At 57.0% G+C, this 14,964-nt stretch overlaps 2 protein-coding genes and 1 non-coding gene across 4 annotated transcripts; 1 reads left to right on the plus strand and 2 right to left on the minus strand.

Annotated features, from left to right (window-relative positions):
* Positions 1–197: 197 nt before the first annotated feature.
* LOC121673461 lies at positions 198–304 on the minus strand. The gene has a single exon (XR_006019221.1). It is a non-coding gene; the product is annotated as a U6 spliceosomal RNA (small nuclear RNA).
* A 311-nt stretch (positions 305–615) lies between these two features.
* Positions 616–13,007, plus strand: LOC121673457 (membralin-like). 2 transcript variants are annotated; one of them, XM_042046763.1, is made up of 11 exons: positions 616–1,247; positions 3,102–3,368; positions 3,647–3,812; positions 5,930–6,040; positions 6,936–7,058; positions 7,379–7,479; positions 8,352–8,409; positions 8,746–8,829; positions 9,324–9,456; positions 9,817–9,916; positions 10,576–13,007. In XM_042046763.1, exons 1-11 carry the CDS (start codon positions 1,023–1,025, stop codon positions 11,365–11,367), a joined length of 2,160 nt encoding a protein of 719 aa, XP_041902697.1. In that variant the 5' UTR covers positions 616–1,022; the 3' UTR covers positions 11,368–13,007. The 2 variants fall into 2 exon arrangements, with proteins under 2 accessions (XP_041902697.1, XP_041902698.1); XM_042046764.1 differs by having other exon boundaries at positions 3,647–3,758.
* LOC121673458 (glutamate receptor ionotropic, NMDA 3B-like) lies at positions 12,936–14,958 on the minus strand. The gene is made up of 5 exons (XM_042046765.1): positions 14,946–14,958; positions 14,701–14,865; positions 14,406–14,473; positions 13,944–14,276; positions 12,936–13,538 (listed from the first exon to the last, which is right to left on the minus strand). The coding sequence occupies exons 2-5, from the start codon at positions 14,854–14,856 to the stop codon at positions 13,502–13,504; spliced, it is 594 nt and encodes a 197-aa protein (XP_041902699.1). The 5' UTR covers positions 14,857–14,865; positions 14,946–14,958; the 3' UTR covers positions 12,936–13,501.
* Between the last annotated feature and the right edge of the window lie 6 nt (positions 14,959–14,964).

Raw genomic sequence — 14,964 nt, forward strand, 5'->3', positions numbered from 1 at the left:
GTGATCCCAAAGAGGGACAGGGCGGGGGGCACAGCAGGACAGGGGCAGCAGAGTGGGCCTGGCACAAGCGAACATCGACCCACAGCGTCGCGCCTGGGGCTCCCCCGACTTTGCGAGGGGGGCTGGAAGACCCCGAGCCACATCTCGGGGGCCAAAAGGTTCCTCGCGGGGAGGGGGCTCTGAGACCGTCCCGAGAAAAAAATATGGAACGCTTCACGAATTTGCGTGTCATCCTTGCGCAGGGGCCATGCTAATCTTCTCTGTATCGTTCCAATTTTAGTATATGTGCTGCCGAAGCGAGCACGAACTGCCCTCTGCCCACAGCTCTATTTAAACCACCTTCAATTGATAATTTTTACGTCACTGCGAGTACATTTCTTTAGGCTCCCGCGCCTTTCTTCACATGGTTATTGTCTCAGGAGATGCGTGCTGGTTTTTTATTCTGGATCTTTCTGCTTTGCCGAATTTTTTTGCCTTTTCCAGGCCGAGGTGCCTCCCGGAGGTGCCGGCCGCGCGCGCTGCATGGCGGGAGATCTTTCATTTGCATGAAGGCGGGGCAGGTCCGGAGCGTGTCCTCCACCGTCCCGTCGTGCCCTGGGCGCGCGTGCGCGCGCACGCGCGGAGCCGCCGTGGCCGGCGGAGGAAGATGGCGGCGGAGTGCTGAGGGAGGGGACGGGACCGCGCCGGGACAGCTGAGCCGCCCTCCGCGCCCGGGCTCCGCCGCGCCGCTCCGCCCCGCCGAGGGACCCCCATGGCCGCGGGAACAGCCCGGCAGCCGCGTCCCTGCTGTGTCTGCTCCGGCCGCCCAGCTCCCGGGCCCCGCTGAGCGCTCAGGCCTGACCCGCTGGGCCTGACCCGCCGCCGCCCCGAAGCGTCTGCGCCGGGCAGGGGCCGGGGAGGGGGACGGAGTCAGCGCCGGCCCCGCGCCCGCGGCCCCTCCGCAGAACCCGCCCGGTCCCAGCCAGCCCTGCGGAGGAACAGCAGCCTTTTCGGGCCCAGCCCTCACCAGCCCCGCCGTCAGGATGTCCGAGAACCAGCCGAACGCCAACAACCACCACCCGGCCAACAACGCCGGGGCCGCCGGCGGCAACAACCGGGGTGTCCGCAACCCCAACCTCAACCAGAACCCCCTGATCAACGTGCGCGACCGCCTCTTCCACGCGCTGTTCTTCAAGATGGCAGTGACCTACGCGCGCCTCTTCCCTCCCTCCTTCCGCCGCGTCTTCGAGTTCTTCGTTCTCCTCAAGGTGAGGGGCAGCTCCTCCTGCCAGCCCGCGGCCGGGCTGAGGGCAGGAATTTCCTTAGAAACACAAAAAGTCGTGCCTTCGCCAGAGGTAGCAGGCTGTGTTTGGACCACACACTCCGAGCTGTCCCTGGGGCTCCCGTGGGCCCCTCCTGTGAGGAAGACATTAGTCTCCATGGTGGTCCTGGTGTTCCTTGCACTCTGGAACTCTCCCAGATCTGTAAATCAAAAGGAAATTGCTGAGCCAGCTTGCTGGGCAGCCAGGCTGGCTCGAGGCAGGAGAGGTTTCAATTTCTGTTTCCGAGCAATCGCACTTTTTGGGTACATTTCCCACATGACATACTGGATTGTTGGAGTTCTGCTGGAGTCTTGTCTTTTCTGGAAGCAGTTAGAGCCCAGCCCTGTTCTAACCCTGTTTCTTTCAGCAGTGCCAGGGATGTGTCACTGTGCTCTGAGGTGACCCCACCTGTCTGCTGGGTGATGGGGACCTCCCAGAGGGGCCTGTCAGTGTCCAGGGGTGACTGCCTGTAGGTAAAATCCTGCTCCGTGACTTCCAGGATGGGAAATTAGAGTAAGGAGAAGGGGAGAGCAGCTTGGCAGACGACAGGAGCACACTCCTCTGGGTTGCTGCAATTCAGCAAGAAAACATTCAGCACAGCTTGTCTCATACTGCACGGAAACATTTGGGTTTTTCACATCCCTGTTCCCTCTCCCAGTTGTACAGCTGGATCCCAGCAGGCAGGCTAGGATAGGGATGGTGCTAAAGGTGCAGTGGTCAGGCAGAGTGGCTGGGAGCAGTTTGTCTTCCTTCTGCCTCTGATCACAGCTCTCCCATAGAAGGACAAACTTCCTCAGGGCTCTGTGGAGAGCAGCATGCAGGGTCAGAGGTCAGCAGCCTGCTCCCAGCTCTCCAGCTGCTAGCAGGAGGGAAGTGGGAGCCCACATTCCCATCTGGAGCTGTGGGATTGCCTCTGGTTCTGCTGTGGCTCCTGCAACCAGGGAGGTGGCTCTGCTCTACCTCCCCTCATGTCTCCCTGTGCAGCTCCTCTGCAGAGTGATGTTTACCAGGCTGTTTGTTCATCACAAATAGGTCAGGACAGCAGGGCTGATGAGGACAGAGCAGCGCAGGGCGGCTGGGAAGGGAGGTGTGAGCTCAGCAGTGCCGCTCGCTGTGCCAGCCATGCTCAGAGCTCTGAAATTTGGACATCTCTGCACTCCAGGGAACAAGTTTTTTTAGTCCGCTCTGCTTTGCTGTGGTTTATGGCCATTCCTGGGCTTGAGGCAAGGCAAGGAGCTGTGGTGCTCTGTGCACTCAGTCTCAGAGGCCAGCTCAACCATCCCGAGGCAGGACCTGTTCTTTGGGACAACGGATCGGGCACGGGTTTGGGTCTTCCTGCCCAGGAGTAGGTTGGCTTTGCTTAAGGTTTGCTTTATTCTACCTTTACAAAGCTGGGCAAGCTTCTCTACGTTTCAGCAGGAAACTTTGTGCTGAGAAGGGAAGGGTTGGAAGGCACGGACATGTTTCCATTTCCTTCAGTGTGCCTTGTGGCCTCATCCCACACCAGTGCTGTGTGTGGTTGGTTTTGGGGACGCTGGTGGTTACAGGACCTGTGCTTTCAGAAGGCTGTCACTGTCAGCTCTGGGCTCGTGAAAGGAGCAGTTGGTTCCTGCTGCCTTTGGCGCGTTCCCTGCCGGAACTGCCGAGGTCTGGCTGCTGCGTTGTTGATGCAGGGAAGCACTGAAGCTCTCGTCCGCTTGCCAGTCTACTTGTCCAAATTCTCCTGGTGTTTCCCAGGCAGAGAAGAGCTGGTGATAACTAGGGGGTCTGACAGTCTCTGCCTTGTTTCCTGCCCTTTAGGCTCTCTTCGTGCTCTTCATCCTGGCCTACATCCACATCGCCTTCTCCCGCTCGCCCATCAACTGCCTGGAGCACGTGCGGGATAAGTGGCCCCGCGACGGCATCTTGCGGGTGGAAATCCAGCGCAACTCCAGCCGGGCCCCCATCTTCCTGCAGTTCTGTGGGGTCGAGAAGTTCCCAGGAATGGTGGTGGAGTCCACGACTGAGGAAGAGGAGGAGGAAGAGGAAGAAATGACTGTGGATATGTTTGAAAACAGCTCCATCAAGGTAAGGACGCGCTCCCTGTGTACGGTGGAGAGGGAAGCCTGGGTGTTGGGTTGGAGAGAAGTGCAGGTTGGAAGTGAAGTCCCTGTGTGATCCCTCGGTCTCCTGGAAACACAGCATGTTCCTTGGCTGCTCCTGGGTCCCCACGTTGGCCTCTGATGGTTTGACGGAGAAAGTGTCCTTTTATGCATGGGGAGGCCTTCATGTGGATCGAGAGAGCATGGCAGGTGGGAGGTGAAGAGGCTGCTGACGTGGCTTTCCCTACTCTGGTTTTCCAACAGTTTGAGCTGGATATTGAGCCCAAGGTGTTCCTCAAGCCATCCCGAGTGAGCAGCACTGAGCTGCCACACAACGACAGCCAGGAGTTCTCGTTTAGTGACGCAGCCACTAAAGGTATGCAGCCTCTGCGGGAGACTGTGTCCGAGTTTGAGATGCTAGCCCGAGCAGGTAATCACACCTTCACTGCTACCTGTGCTCCTCCTTCCTCCCCTCATCATCCTCCCCACATGTCCCTTTCCTGGCTCCTTGGGGCACCTGCACAGTAACCTTAAATGTCTTCCTGATGTGTTTACCTGTGGTTAATCGTGTCAGTACTAACAGCAGACCCTCAGTGAGCTCTGCTCTGAAGCTGGGGGGATGCTGGGGGTTGGGGGAAGGCTGGGTTAGAAAATTTGCCAGGCCAAGAGGCTTCAGATCGACCACGGGTGAACGAAGGCTCTTGGCCTGGCAGGTTCCTGCGATGATCGGTGTTGGGTATCTCAGCCTGAACCCCCTGTTCTGAGCCATTCACTGTCCCCTGCAATCCACAGGGATCCCCTGACAGCGACATTCCTTCAAGCATGAACAGGGTTTGGGCTGTGTTCTGGGTGCTGAGCCAACACCAGCACTTGGAGCCGCCGATTTGCTACAGTTAATTAATCCCGAAAGCCACCAAGCGGGTTTTGGTGGATTGCGATACAGTGCTGCTGTTCCACTCAGATGTTCCCTGGCCTTATCCCACCCATTTCCTGCCTGACCTAAGCTGCTCAGGCTCTGTAAACTCCAGAGGGAGATTTAGTAGCTTTGTATTATTTAAAATGGAATTCCAGTGGGGAAAGTGGTTAAGGTGCGAAATCTACTAAAGAATATTTATCTTAAAATAGAACTTGGGACCTGGATTCTTTGTCTTTTTCCACAAAATTTGCCAAAAATTTGCCTCTTTCTCCACACTGTTGTCTCTGTGAAGGCTGGAATTCTTTGCTCTGCAGATACACTGGGGTTGTGGCTATGGAGCAGGATGAGACTGGACAATGTCCTGTTCCTTGGTCTTGCAGTGGATTTGCTTGGTGCTCCTCCAGAGCTCATTAATCCTGAATTAAAGGTCATTAAGACCAGAGAGCAGTAAATGTTTTTGGTGCAGGACCTTTATTGCTGGTGCCCGGGTTCTGAGGAGAGTCACGTTGTGCTGGGCTGGGGCACTGGTGGGAAGTCCCTTGTTTTGCTGAATGCCTAGTTGGAAACGTTCCAGAAAAGGAGAGGGAGAGAACAGGCTGTTTTCCAGATTAGTTACAAAATTCACATATTTAAGTCAGTCCCAAATACCTATTTTATTGTTTTTTCTAGGTTTTCTGTCTTCTCAGTGCACCAAATTTGATGTTTAGTCAGAATATTTTACCATGAAAAAATATTTTATTCTACAAAGGAAGTAATTGTTTGTTGATATTTAAACCCTTGATTTCCTTTTGAGCTTAAAGCTGTTTATAATGGAAACAAAAGACAAACCCAACAGCCCAGCTTGTGTTTGCTGCCCAGTAAGGGGATCAGGGGATCTCTGTCAGTGCTGGGTCAGGTGTGGCTCTGTTCAGGTCTTGTGTCCCTTTAACTGTCGCTGTGGTGCCGGGAGCTGCCTGACAGCTGCCTCCCCCCTCCTGGAGATAGACCCTGGCAGTCTGAAAGAGCAGGGATTAAATTGCTTGGCTCTGGCTTAGTGGGAGGTTTTTTCCTTTCAGAGATGATGTAGCAAAAAAACCATCTCTTTGGATCCTTCCTTGGAGAAAAAAAAAAAAAATGGGGAAACTTCAGGCACCACCAGTTTTTGGGAAAGCTGTAATTGCTGCTGCCTTCAGTTCTGACATGTAATTGCAGCACTGACCTCAGTCCCCTGGGAAGTGCAGGGTTCTTGCCTCTGGAGCACTTACTTGCTGTCCAGCAGGTGTAAAGTGGATTTTCCTGCTGGTTCCCAAACAACGTGGGAAGCAGAAATTGAACAGAGCAAAAACAAGTGGCTCTGGGCTTGCCAGGCAAAGATGTGGGCAGGTTCTGGGCAGAGCTTGGAACTGCTGCCCTGAAGCTTTCCTAGAAGTCTCACATAAAGGACTAATGTCAAGGGAATGGGCTGCAATTCCAGAGAGTTTGCATTGATTTATGTTTAATTGGCTGAGGGAAGCCTGGAGCCCGCGTTTGCAACCAGTTCCCTTTTCAAGAACATGATGGGAGGGAGGGAACCCAGAGGGGCTGTTTCTTCGTGGTGGCTGTTTGCAGATGTGGGTGTTGAGTCTCCCTGTCTCCCCATGTCTCTCTCCCAGTGTGGCCACAGGAAGAGTACATTGTGGAATACTCTCTGGAATACGGCTTCCTGCGCCTGTCCCAGAGCACGCGGCAGCGCCTCAGCATCCCCGTCATGGTGGTGACCCTTGGTGAGTGGGAGCCAGCCCAGGCAGGGCAGGAGGCTCAGGGGTGGGTGCAGGGGTGGGTACCTGCAGTGCAGAGACCTCCACACCATCTCTGGGAACTCTTGCTGAAGTCGATGGCACTCGCTTCCCACGCGGGAGAGCTGCTGTGCGCAGCCTGTCTGCCTTTAGTAGGTCACAGCTTTCCAGGAGGAGCCTTCTGAAATGGTGGAGCCTGGTTCAGTGAGCCCTGATGTCATGCCCAGCACAGTTTTCCCACATGGACCAGGGAAGAGCTTTCTCCCTGGCTGAAGGCACTGAAGCTCTGGGCTCAGTGTGGAGCAGCAGGGTTTGAGCCTGGTGGCCAGAGCAGCTGTGCAGGTGTTGGGGACAGTGCTCAGAGATCTGTCACACCGTGTGTGCTGCTGTGCCCCTGTGAGCACCAGTGGGTCATTTCCCTGAACAGTGTTCTCTTCTCCTGGTGTTTGCTCCATTAAAGCTTGTCCAAGTCAGGAACACAGCCTCAGACCTTCTCGTGCCTGTGAATCTCTGTATCAATCAGAGTGGAGCTCGTTACTTCCTCCCACTCAAGCTGAAGCAGAGCTGGATGGGGGTTAAGCAGTTTTCCTGTGCAGTCAGGGTGAGCCCAGGAGATAGGCTGAGCCTAGAGGGTAAATTCCCTTTTTGTCTGTGCCAGCACAGTGTGATGGCCCTGACAATCCTTAAGGCCCGACTGCCATTAGCACTTTAATGTGGCTGGATCTGTCAGGGGGTGACACTTTCCCTCCCAGTCCTGCCAAATTTGGTTTTACTGCCTCAGATCCACATGCAGGTGCAGCTCTGCTGGCACAGGTATCCTTCACCTCGTGCCTTTGTGGCTCCAGGTGTGAACAGTGTGAAAGGGTTTTTGTGTTCTCTCTAGATCCTACCAGGGATCAGTGCTTTGGGGACAGGTTCAGCCGCCTGCTGCTGGATGAGTTCCTGGGCTACGATGACATCCTGATGTCGAGTGTCAAAGCTTTAGCTGAAAACGAGGAAAACAAAGGTAAGGCCTGGAGGAGTTGCAGCAGCGGCTGCTAGGAGCAGTGGGTGTTTGCTCTGTGGATGCCTGACTATCATCTTCTGACTATTGATTAATCTGTAATGCAAGGAGCAGCTCCCTGTGTTATTGTCAAGGACAAAATGAGAGAGGCAGGAGGGGAGAGGTGTCTGGAAATGTGATTTCCTCCCGCCTCACCGCCCTGCATGACAATGAATGCTGCTCTGAGGATTTGCTCCAAATCCTGTTTCTTTAGCAGGCACTGGAGCTTGGTTCTTAGTCTGCACATTAATCACACTGAGCTCGTGTTCGTGCTTTTTTTCCAGGTTTCCTTCGCAATGTGGTGTCCGGGGAGCACTATCGCTTTGTCAGCATGTGGATGGCCAGGACGTCCTACCTGGCAGCCTTTGTCATCATGGTCATCTTTGTAAGTCACCGTGAGCCGGGCAGTGCCCAGCCTGGTGCTGGGCAGCGAGTGGTTGGCGCTACAGCAGAGCTCTCATCTGATTTCAAAGTGTAGTTGGTGGAGGATGAGGCTCTACTCTGGGGCATTTTTTTATTTGGTTGGTTTGGTTTTTTTTTTAGTTTCTAAAGTCCACCAGTGAAATGAGTGGGAGAGCTGACCTAGAATGCAGTGCTGTTTCCATTGTCAAAAGGGAGCTGCTGTTAATTTCTGAGTGTCCTTAGTACACTCCAGCTGTCAGCACAGGGTGCAGACATTTGTCCTCTGAGACTTTTAAGAACAGCCCAGACTGATTTGCCAGGAGTGATCAAGATAAACCAAGTGATGATGTGTGAGATGAGGTGTTCTCAGATACACATCAGACAAGATCCCAGGCGATAACTACCCCGTGTTTGTTGTCTTGGGTGGCTGTGGGTGACTGTCTCTTTGTGTGTGGCTGTCCCACCCACTGGGGCAGGTCTGTCCACAATCACACTGTGGGCACTGAGGAGGAGCCGAGTGCAGGGAGGTGCTGGGAGCTGCGGGAGGAGCAGGATAGAGGACGGGAGAATCCCTGCTCCCAGCTCTGTGGGTTGGCGTGGCCACAGCGCAAACATTCAGGATTGGTCCCTTTACAAACAAATCCCTTACTGTCTGTTCCCCTGCAGCAGCACAGAGATTAATTGCTGTTTGTGAAGCCCTAATTACTCTTTGGGAAATGGCTCTGCACAGCTCCAGCTAATGAACGTGGGATGTGCAAGCCCTGGCTCACCCGGGCCTCTGCCGCAGTGCGATTCCGTGTGATTCCCTGCATCCGTGGGGCTCTAATCTGCCTCCCCTTCTCTCTCCTGTTCCAGACTCTCTCTGTCTCGATGCTGCTGCGCTACTCACACCATCAGATCTTTGTCTTCATTGGTAAGGACTGGCTGAGGGGTTTGGGTTGTGCTGGGCACTGTGCCTGCTCCAGCATGGGGTGTTGTAGAGTCACAGCAGGTTTGGGTTGGAAGGGCCTTGAGGATCATTAGTTCCAGTTTAGAAGGGTAGCTTCTAAATTGTACCTGCCTGTATCTGCACAGGGAATACATCCTCCTGCTCCCAGTCACTGCACTTGCCAGAGCTTTTCTCTGTCCTGAGAAGTATTGGCTGGGGACAGGGGATGTGGCTGCACTGAGCGGGCAGTACCGTGGGGTGGAAGGTTCTGTGACCCCCCCCCGATCCTCTCTGTGCCACAGCTTGTTTTCCTTCTTGCAGTTGACCTGTTACAGATGCTGGAGATGAACATGACCATTGCGTTCCCTGCTGCTCCGCTCCTCACTGTCATCCTGGCTCTGGTCGGTAAGGACTTGCCTCACTGCTTGTGTCTGCAGCACATCCCTCTGGGATCTGTGGGAAGTCTAATTCCCTGTTCCGAGCTGGCCGCGGCAGGTGGTTACTGTGGCTGCTCATCACAAGGCAGAAGGCTCTGGAATTTGATGGCACAGTGAGCTCCATTGTCCTTCTGGGTCCCCTGGAAAAGCAGCAGTTTGTTGGGAAATCCCAGAATCCAAAGCTTTGTCTGTCCCTGGAGCTCTGTTGCAGATTCACACTCTGTGGCCACGTTGCATTTGTACAATTTAAATTTAAAAAGCAGCAAAACCCCCCCTGAAATCTGCACGGCGGGAGGCAGCTGATCCCTGGGACATTGCAGGTGGAATGTTCTTGGCCGTAGCTGCTGCCATAAGCAGAGCCCAGTTACCTGCCCTGGGCAGGTGCAGTCACAGCCCTGCTCCGAGGTGACAGAGAACCCCTTCCCATGCCCTGCCATGTGCTGATGTCCCCTCTGTCCCCAGGTATGGAGGCCATAATGTCCGAGTTCTTCAATGACACCACAACCGCATTCTACATCATCCTCATCGTGTGGCTGGCGGACCAGTACGACGCGATCTGCTGCCACACCAACACCAGCAAGAGGCACTGGCTCAGGTAAGGGCTGGCTGTGGCCACATCCCCTCTGCCTGTCCTCCTCCAGCTGCTCTGAGTCCTTCCCAGCACCCTCAGGCACAGCAGCCTCCACTCCTAAGGCTGTTATCTGTGTGGCTCCTTGGGAGCTGCCCCACACGTCACAGGGTCCAAAGTGCAATTTCTCTGCTTTGGGTTTGGGCCTGGATCTTGGAATCACCTTGATCTTCCCCAGCCCCTTGTTTTTTACTGCTGATAGACAGGCAACTCTAATTACCTGTTAATGAGTCTGTGTCATCCTGGGCAAAGTGCCCCAGCTCAGGCTGGTGTTGGGAGGAGAAGGGAGCTCACATTTTTCCTGATCTTTCCTGCCTTCTTGTCCAGATTCTTCTACTTGTACCACTTTGCCTTCTATGCCTACCACTACCGCTTCAACGGGCAGTACAGCAGCCTGGCACTTGTCACCTCCTGGCTCTTCATCCAGGTGAGTCCCTGCAGGGCTGCTGCACCTTGGGGGCGTTTGTCAAACTTCCTCTCAAGCTGGGTTGGAGGAGAGATCCTTATTTCTGCAAGAGATAGAATTAAGTGTGGTTTGGAAATGGGGCAGCAGAATGAGGCTGTGGAAGAGGGGATTACTGAATTGCTGCCTCCAGTCTAGCTGTGGGCCTGACAATAACTTGGTGCCACAGGGGTGTTGGGAAGGATTTCTGTCCTGTCCTTCTGGAATAAATCCCGGGGAGGGTCTGCCTTGCAGAGGAGCTGTTCGGGTCTGTGCAGTGAGGATGCTGGCAGAACCAGCTCCAAGCTGATGTCTCCAATATCCTGGATCAAGCATACCTGTTGGGTGTCTCTGGTTGTTGACCTGCTGCAGGGTGGGAACAGGGAATAGAGGATGGGCCAGAGGAATGCTGTCATCCTTCTTTTCCCAGGCTTTGAAAGGGAAGAGGGGTTGTTCTCTCTTGCCCGTCTTCAGAGGGAAACTATAAAGCAGCTTGCAGTAGTCATAGTGGAAGGGATAGATCTTTCCAAACTTGCTGCTGACCTTCTGGCTGTCAAAGCAGCTGGATTCTCCAGGAGAAGTTTGGTTTTCTTGGGATATGGTGGCCCAGACCCAGGGTGACGCCTTTCCCTTTCCTCCACCAGCACTCGATGATTTACTTCTTCCACCACTATGAGCTGCCAGCCATCCTGCAGCAGATCCGGATCCAGGAGATGCTGCTGCAGAACCAGCAGGTCGGGCAGGGCACCCAGACCACGCTGCAGGACAACCTCAACAACAACACCACAGCTGCCCCAGTCGAGGCCGGGGGCCGCCGAGCCCTTCTGGCCGCCGGGCCCCCTGGGGAGGGCAGCAGTCCGGCCGCCCTGACCCCCGGCGAGGCCTCCAGCGTCATCGCCGCCGCCGCCTCCGTGGGCAGCGACCTGAACTGGGTGGCCGAGACGGCCGCGATCGTGACAGAGGCCTCGTTTCTGTCTGACCTGAGCACAACCCTCCTGGAGCCCACCATGGTGCACGAAGCCGTGGCCAACGGGACCCCTCAGGAGGTGGCCACGGCCTCCGGGTTGGTTGCCCGCATCAGGGTCAGCAGCGACCACCCGGAGACAGCCGTGGGCTCCATCACCATTGAGGTCACCTCAAAGTCCGTGGTGGCCGCAGCAGATGCTCCCCCAGCTGCTGGGGCTGCGCTGCAGGAGGGGGCAGGCCCCAGCCCCTCCCTTCCCAAGCAGACTGAGGCTCTGGAGGGCTCAGACAGCCGAGCAAAACCCAGTGGCAAGAACTGCATGGGCAGCAGCAGCGTGGCAGAGCCCCTGCCAGCCTCGGGGGGGGACAGCGACCAGGACAGAGGTTTTGAGGATCAAGGGGAGAGCAGCCCTTGCCCAGCACCAGCAGAGAGAACACCCAGCTCAGAGCCAAGCTCCAGGAACCTGTCCTGAGCCCCGTTGCTGTTGCTGTTGCTGTTGCCCTGGACTGCCGGGAAGGCATTTGGATTTTGTTTGTTACTATTTCTCACTTCACCATCATCCTTAACCCATGGATCCCTCTGAGCAGAGCCAGAGCAGCTGGGACAGAGCAGGGCTGCGGTGACCTCCCTTCCCTGGGGAAGGCATGGGGGGCTGTGGGAAGGATTGGGAGGGTTTGGTCCCTTGGCCCACACAAGTCTGGGGCACCTCTGAGGCCACAGGTGAGCCAGCTGCCTGTTCCCACCCTGCCCCGCTCGTGCCCTGGCTTTTCCTTGTCCCCAGTCCCCAGCTTTGCCCCTGCAGCTGCGTTTGCAGTCCGAGTGCTGATCCCAGGTGAGAGCTGACCTGGGACAGGCCACGCATGTGGCAGCTTTGTGGTTAGAGTAGGAGTGGATAGAGCAGGCAGAGAGTGTCCAGCCCCTGTGGGAGAGCCACAGAAGCGATTCCTGGTCACCTTTCCTGCTCCTGAGGGGAGGAGGAGCTTTGACCTCCCCCAGGCACAAGGTCTGCCCAGGCCAGGGCACAACCAAAACAGAAGCTGCAGTTCAGCCCCCTTTTTTCTGTCCTTGAACTTCCCGTGGTGGGTGGGTTGGGAGTGGAAGGTGCTGTGTCCGGGTGGGAGCTGCCATCCCAGGAGCCATGAGTGGTGCTTGGTGGGTGCAGCCATGCTGCAGTGGGTGTCTGGAGAGGTGTAGGGCAAGGGCAGCAGCTCTGTCCTGCACAGCTCTGCTCTGGATGAGGCAGCTGCTTTCCAGTGCCTTGTCCCTCCCGTGGGACACGTTTGTGTTTAGGATCAGCCGCATCCCAGAGGAGAGAGTGGCTCCTCATGCTTAGAGTGTTGCATGAGCTGGTTTAGCAAAGAACCAAAACACTAAAGCCAAGACATTTCAGCTGGTTTTCCCCCATTTCCCTGGCAGTGGAGGTGAGGCTGGCAGAGCCTGACCCCTCTGCCAAGAGGCTGAGCTGGGGGGGTGCTGCCTGTGGACCCCTGCAGAGGGGGCAGATCCATGCCAGGATGTGCTGGAAGGGGTGTTTGTGCAGGGAGGTGGAGCAGAGTGAGGCGGGATGAAGCTCTGGGAGAACCATGGTGGGACAGGGCAGGGACAGGAGGTGACACATGGGCACTTAGCTCTTGGGGACAGCTGGGTCCCTGCACAGATGTCCCCGAGTTCAGTGTTGTCCCCCTATGGCTGAGCAGTGTCTGGAGTCCATCTCCCTTGGAGGGCTCCGTGCGTTTCAGTGTTTCCTTGTCAATAGGAGGGGGCTCAGAGCCCCCTCTTCACCCCTCTGCCTTTCCCACCTGGGTGCCCCATTTTTGGTTTTCCCTTTTGCCTGGGGCAGCTGTGGTGTTGCTCCAGGGCAGGGGAGACCCTGCTGTGACCAGCAGGTCAAATCTTGTTGCTGCCAGCACTCCTGAGAAGGGGACTTGTGGCCAACTGGCTCCCAGCCTCTGGAGTGCCAGGAATGACCGTAGGCTTTTCAGAGGAGTGGGTGGGAGGGGAAGAGGGGACACCAAACCAAATGATTTGATGAATGAAGAGTAGAGTTCATTCTATTTAATTAATGTACAAAATGTGTTTGTATATAATAATAAATATTATCTCTTAACAGCTCCTGCAGCGCTGCCCCATGTCGTGCCCATGGCTGTGCTGGGCTGACGTGTGGGAGTCCTGGGGGCACGGGGGTGCAGCGAGGTGAATGCTCAGTCCTGGGGGTGCCTCCTCCTGCCGTCCTGGGGTGTCACCATCTGTCCCCTTGCAGTGTGCAGAGGGCCGAGCACCAACCCTGTCCCGGCCATAGCTCAGTGATGCTGGGCTGCCTCCGCGCCAGGGGAGGGGCTGCAGGGCTCCGAGTCCTTCCACAGCCGCCTGTGGTGGGATATGGGGAGCTATTCCTTGTCCTCAGCGGGGAGCAGAGCCCTGAGCCGCAGCCTGTCCCGCTCCCTGTGCAGCGTCTCCATCTGCACCCTCCGCCTGAGGAAGGCTCCGGTTCTGCTTTGCGGTGGCTCTTTGCGGCTTTGCCGCCCTGGAGCTGCCTCTCCAGAGGGAGGTTCCGGTCTCGGCTTGTCCTCCTGCCCCATCCATGTGGGAGCCTCCTCTGCCTCTTCCTAATCGCTGCCGTCCTGCGGCGGGGCTGAGCTGGGCCTGCGGAGGAGGGAAGGGAAAGGGAAGGGTTATGCTTAGCCCAGGCTTAGCCGAGTTTGGGATGCTGCTGAAAGAGGAAAAGCAGACTTTGTCTTCCTTCGTCATCTTTATTTACGTGGTGTAAAACCAGAACCGGGGCACGGGGCTCGGCGTTGTCCGGGCACTGTGGGGACCTCTCATCCCAATTCAACCCCCCAAAAAGAACCTTCCGGCCCTTCAAACCCCCACTGCCGGCAGGAGGGACGGGAGGAACAGACAAAGGCTCCAGAGTTGGGGCAGCCCCGGGACATCCCCCCTCCCTTTTTCCTTCCACTCTCTCTGAGCCGGAGGAGCGGGTGGCCTGCCCCGCCCCGGCAGAGCAGCCTGTCCTGGGGTGCTTCGAGGGGTCCCTGCCTCTCACCTCACCTCTCCTCCCGGGCTTCCTCGGTGGCCAGCGGAGCGGGCAGTGCCCGGCCGCCCTTGGTGGTGCCCAGCACGGACACCAGCTCGCTCTTCCTCAGCAGCGCCGCGCGCAGCTGCTCCCGCATCTCCTGGATCTTCTCCTCCAGCTCCCGGAGCTCGTTCTCACCGGCCGCCCTGTCCAGGGGCTGCAGCGGCCGCCCGTTCCCGGGGTGCCACGGAGACCCCTCAGCCTCGGGGGGGGCTTTGTCCAGCTGGAAGCGCACCCGCCGTGCCTCCTTCCGCAGGGCGCTCCAGGGCTGTGCTGCCGCCGGGGCCGACCTCGGCTGGGGCTCGCACCTGTGTGGGGAGGGTGGAAGGGCTGAACTGGGATCTGGCTGTTGTGGGGTCCCTCTGCAGCCCCCCAGAACTCTGGGTCTCCACAGGGGGGAGGAGGAGAGCGGGGCAGGCTCCCAATCCCAGCTTTACCTCTGCTCCAGCTTCAGCTGCTGGCTCTTCCGCTCCTCCGTGCCCATGTTCAGAGCCCGATGGATTTTCTGTGGGGAGCAAGGGAAGAGTGAGCTGGGGGGTGATGGTCTGGGGTTAACAGGCCAGGGATTAATTAATTGGAGGGTGATGGTCTGGAGGTGACGGTTCAGGGGTTAAACGGGGCTTGGTGGTCCGGGGCTGGAGGAGGGCAGAGGTGGTGCAATTTAAGAAGGAGCAGCGACATGGGGTCAGGGGTCTTTGAGGTGCTGTGTGAGCCTCTTCCCCCTGGCCCCACCTGGCTCGTGTGCAGCCAGTAGTTGAATTTCTTCTTGCGCCGGATGCGGGGCAGGACGAGGCGGTAGAAGACGTGCTCGCCCAGCGAGGTGAGCAGGGAGCCGCTCAGCCCGATGCACAGCAGCACGAACAGCCCCGAGAAGTGGTAGATGCCCATCTGCAGGGTCTGTGGGCAGCAGGGGGTGTGGGCCGGGCTGCGGGGGGTGTCAGACCCCAGACCCCCCCCCGGCCGAGGAGCCGCCGCACCTCAGTGACAGCGAAGACG

The sequence above is a fragment of the Corvus kubaryi genome, unplaced genomic scaffold, assembly GCF_017639235.1.
Source record: "Corvus kubaryi isolate FWS band 111438036 unplaced genomic scaffold, C.kubaryi_AGA036_p1.0 65445, whole genome shotgun sequence".
Lineage (NCBI taxonomy): Eukaryota > Metazoa > Chordata > Aves > Passeriformes > Corvidae > Corvus > Corvus kubaryi.